Source organism: Salvia splendens, chromosome 20 (genome assembly GCF_004379255.2).
Source record: "Salvia splendens isolate huo1 chromosome 20, SspV2, whole genome shotgun sequence".
NCBI lineage: Eukaryota > Viridiplantae > Streptophyta > Magnoliopsida > Lamiales > Lamiaceae > Salvia > Salvia splendens.
In genome coordinates, this window is record NC_056051.1 from 1085919 (window position 1) to 1090905 (window position 4987).

Here is a 4987-nt window from a genome sequence, read left to right on the forward strand (position 1 = left end):
TAGGAGAAAAATATCACTATGATTACCAATTTGAAAGAATGGACATCACTATGACTATATTAGTCATGTAATAAATGATAAAAAGTTGAAATTTCAAAATACCTTCGATTCAAAGTCAGACTTATAATTTATTACATACCAAACACTGTGATACCTTCGATTCAAAGTCGGACTTATAATTTATTACATACCAAACACTAGGGATGTCAATGTAACCCGAACCCGCGGGCTGGCCTGAATAAACCGATAAAAATATAGGGTTAGGGTTGTAATTTCACAGCCCGAATTTAAAATCGGGCCATTCGGGCTGACCCGTTCGGGTTGTGGGGTTAGGCGGGCTGACCCGTACGGGTTACGGGTCGGCCCGTCGGGTTGAAGGCATCTGCACAGCGAGCAGTTTTTGTAACGGTCATAACTTTCTCTACAAAGCTCCGATTGAGGCGTGCTATATATCCACGCGAAGCTCTTTCGAAGACGAAGAGAATGATATGTATTAGAGGTTTATCAGACTTCAAAATCGCGAGAAACATTGACTCAAACAAAGCTGCTGCACATCCACATATTTTGTGTACATTTTCTAATCCATTTTCTATCATTTCTCAACAAACATGTAAACATACCAAAATATAGAAATATAATCAAAATCATCCAAGACAACCCTCTAAAACCATGCAAAATCCAAATGCGTCAACCGACTATATAGATCACGAAAAAAATCACTGTGTGGTTCATGGATTCATAAATACTCGTATATAAAAACTTTCTTATAGTATATTTCCAATATAATAGTGCAAAGTGTTTTGACGTTGCTTCGTCATTGAATTATGCGTACTTTGATGATTCTTAAAACAAAGATAAATTATTATTTGACTTATTTATAGCTGGAATATATTAAATTTAACCAAGCATAATTCAAGAAAACTTAGAGTTACTACAATTAGCTAGCATCTTGATAATTCACTCTTTAACAATTCAAAATATTTTTGTTACATCTACGATGCACCTCTCACGTTATGAAAATTTTATTTAATTTTCTACGAATTGATTTATGTTTGAATTTTGAAACAAAGTGTTGATTTATGTTTTAAATACATAAACATTAACATACTATTGATAGATATTTTGTAAATAATTATGTAATGAATAAGTTATTTCAATTTAAATAACTTAATCTTTTTTAAAAATATTAAAGAAAATTAAAAATATGTATTTCATTGTTGAATGATTAATTAAAAATATGTAAAGAAAATTTAAAATGTGTATTATTTTTTTAAAATATTAAAAGAATTAAAAATACGCATTGGCCCGAATAACCCGGTGGGTTAGCCCGAAACCCGAAGGGTTAGGGTTAGGGTCGAACTTTTATAACCCGAAAAAATCATAACCCGAATAGCCCGTACCCGAATGGCCCGACAACCCGAACGGGTTGGCCCGAACCCGAACGGGTTGGCCCGATTGACATCCCTACCAAACACTATGATTACATCCCAACTTCAATTCTTCATTTTGAATACTTTCTCTTACAGTTTCATACATAGATATAATTGATTTATTGTACTCCATGGAGTTGGCATCCCTCTTGCAATTAAAAAAATACCAATTTGCTTAAATTTCAGTTTCTCTCTTTTTTATTTTCTTTATCAATAAGTGTGCCAAAGTAATATGTCTTTTATGTTTACTTTTTCATCCGTTTTAAAGGTCTATATAATCAAAGTTTAATCCTGTTATACCTCTCTAAGAGAGATTCAAACTCGTGAAGGCAGATTTACTCTTGTTTTCTTTTCTTTGTTTTACCTCACAATTCTTCGATATAAAGAGTCAATCTGAATCATTTTCATTTATTTTTTTTTCTTGCTCATCATTCAATCAATTTGGTGCAATCTAAATTAATTTTTGTAATATTCATAGTTCACTAAATATATTTTGGGACAACCGACATATTTTAAATTCCTATTTAAAAAATTAGAGCTACACCAAAAAATGACAGTGGAGTATACATGGTGCGTTATATACTTATATCGCTAACTCATCCTTAAATTGGTAATCACAACTAAATGATAGGCACAAAAAATGTCAACTATGGATATTAATGTCAATTGACCAAAAACTAACATTCAAAAAATATTTCAAAACTTTAAATGATTAAAACTATTTTCAATTTAAATAATTTTTTTACACAATATATATCGAATTAATGATAATTTTATAAAGATTCTAACATTCACTTGCATTTGTTCTAATATCAAAATTTGAAAAAATTCTTGAATTTTCGTATTTTCATATTAATGTAGTCATCATAATATGTCAATACATAATACATATACAATGTCAATGCTGAATTGTGTTGACATATTCAATTAATCCTATCGATATTTAATACACTATATTGACATTTTGATCCATAACTATAATATTGGTAGTTGTCTTATCTTTTTAAATTTAAATAATAATAATAATAAAATAAAATTACACATTGCAATTTATAGACCACTAAATCTCTACGACTTTTTTGGTTTTAAATTAGTTATAGTTAGCAGTTAAAGATTGAGTTAACAATTGATCACACTCCGAAGTATATATGTATAATACCTATAATATAAATAAAACTAAATAACAAGGATACTAATAAAAAGAAGCATAAAAATCAAATTTAAGAATCGGAAAAGAAACTAGAATTAAGTAGAAACGATAATTGTGTCAAGTTAATTGAGCAATAAGTGAGACAAGTAAATTATTAGTATTCATAACATCTACATCGAAACGATAATTGTGTCAAGTTATTTGAGCAATAAGTGAGACAAGTAAACTATTAGTATTCATAACATCTACATCTACTTAAATGCCATTTATGGTCATTTATAATGTGGTTGTATAGTTTTAGGGTATGCCGATTAATTGCCCTATTCTTCTATGCAAATATTTAATAATGAACAATATATACTAGAACAATAAAGTACGTATGTAGCCAGAACTTATATCGAATAAAAAAGTCAATTAATGAGATCCCAAAAATTAATTTCCCTATTCATAGAGCTTACAAACATACTCTATAAAAGGGGAACTAAAATCAAGCTCTCTGGTAACCAAAAAAAGGTAGAAAAAGAAAATCACAATGGAAATTAACAATATTATTTCAGTGCAGAAAATAAAACCCTCTTCACCAACACCTCCTCACCTTAGAGTTTACAACATTTCTTTGCTAGATCAGATTATGGGTGCTATATATGTCCCCGTAACTTTATACTACTTAAGAAACGACAACGGTGACATAATACAACACCTGAAGGAGTCACTTTCTCGAACTCTGGTCACCTTCTATCCCTTTGCCGGAATTATCAGAGATGCACAATCTGCAGATTGCAATGACCAAGGCCTTCCATTCTCCATCGCCAAAGTGAAGGTCCGATTGAGTAATTTTCTACAAAACCCTAATGTTGAATTGATGAACAAGTTCTTTCCAGGTGATGAGAAGATACCGGTTCCAGGTGATAGCGTTATGTTGATTCAGTTGAACTGTTTCGAGTGTGGCAGCATAGCCATGTGTATCAAATTTAATCACGTAATTGCAGACATGGTTTCAGTCTCCACATTTCTCCAACGTTGGGCTGCCAATGCACAGGGATTAGGCTTTTCTCCCTTGAATCGTATATCCCAATCTTCCTTTCCACAAAATCTCTCACTGCCAAACAACTTATTACCTTCCAGCTATGTTCCCAATTACTTGAGCACCGGGAAGTTTGTGTTGAGAAGGTACGTTTTCGATGCCTCTGCCCTATCCATTCTCAAGGCCCAAATGAGTAGCTCTAGCCCTAGCTCCCCCGTGTCCCGAGTGAATGTGGTGACCGCTGTGATATGGAAATGTTTCATGGAGGCTGTGGCGGAAGAGTCTGCGGGGAAGGATGTGAAACCTTTGTTGATGACTCAAGCGGTCAACCTACGGAGAAAGGCGACGCCCCCGCTTCCAGATGATAGTTTTGGTAATTCAGTGTGGCCAGCAATGGGCTTGTGGAGCAACCCTGTAGAAAAGGAGTTGACTGAGTTGGTGAGTAAGGTGAAAAAAGTGATAGCAAAAATAGATGGTGAGTTTGTGAGACGATTGGGGAGCGATAATATGCTTGAATTGTTGGAGGAATTGAGGAATGAGATGCCTCAAGAAGCTACTTATCTTGCTTTCAGCAGCTGGGCAAATATTGGTCTTTCCGAGGTTGATTTTGGGTGGGGAAAACCTGTATGGATGTCAAGCTTCACTCCGCAATACTCTGAATTTGAAACTTTGGTTGGAAGAGATTTTGTGATCTTATTTGATTCGAAATCCGGAGGAATAGAAGCGTTGGTGATTCTTAATCAAAAATATGTCGTAGGGTTTGAGAAAAATCATATTATTAGTAAATATGCTCGTTTTAATCCTAGTGTGATTTGAAACCTTTATACCTTGTGTAGTCTGTGGAATAAGTTGTGTTATTTGTGAGAGTGTAATTCCAATAGGGAAAAATAATATTATAACACCCCGACTTTTTCTACCTTTTTTATTTGTTCTCATGATGACGAGCGCGGTGGGTGTTGAGCAAGACTGTTGAAGAAATTAAGTGTCTAGAATGTGTCATGTTTTCACACGTGGCATATTCCTTCTCTCAAATGCTTCCGCTGAGTAGTTGTCCTTCTTTTGAGTTCTTATATCCCTGAGATAATATTCATTTTTGGAGTTATTGATTATTGAGATACTCTGATTTTATTCGAGCTATTTCCATTTGTTTCGAGCTATGGTCGATTTGTGTTGTTTTTCCCTTTCTCCCCCGCCTCTTTAATCTTCCCCTAGTCGCGATCAACCGTGTTTTCTATCCTAAGAAAATGCGGGCGTGACAAAGTGGTATCAGAGCAATTTTTCTTTCCGCTTTGGACCCGAGAGTCTTTTTTCAGTCTTAGTCTAGACTTGTTTTGTTAGACTAAAATAATAAATAATAAATAAAATAAAAGAAGATAAAATAAT

The 4987-nt window shown here is 33.6% G+C and overlaps 1 protein-coding gene across 1 annotated transcript; it reads left to right on the forward strand.

Moving 5' to 3' along the window:
- Positions 1-3107: 3107 nt before the first annotated feature.
- LOC121781822 (stemmadenine O-acetyltransferase-like) lies at positions 3108-4540 on the forward strand. Its single transcript, XM_042179524.1, has one exon. The coding sequence runs from the start codon at positions 3113-3115 to the stop codon at positions 4418-4420; it is 1308 nt and encodes a 435-aa protein (XP_042035458.1). The 5' UTR covers positions 3108-3112; the 3' UTR covers positions 4421-4540.
- The last annotated feature ends 447 nt before the right edge of the window (positions 4541-4987 follow it).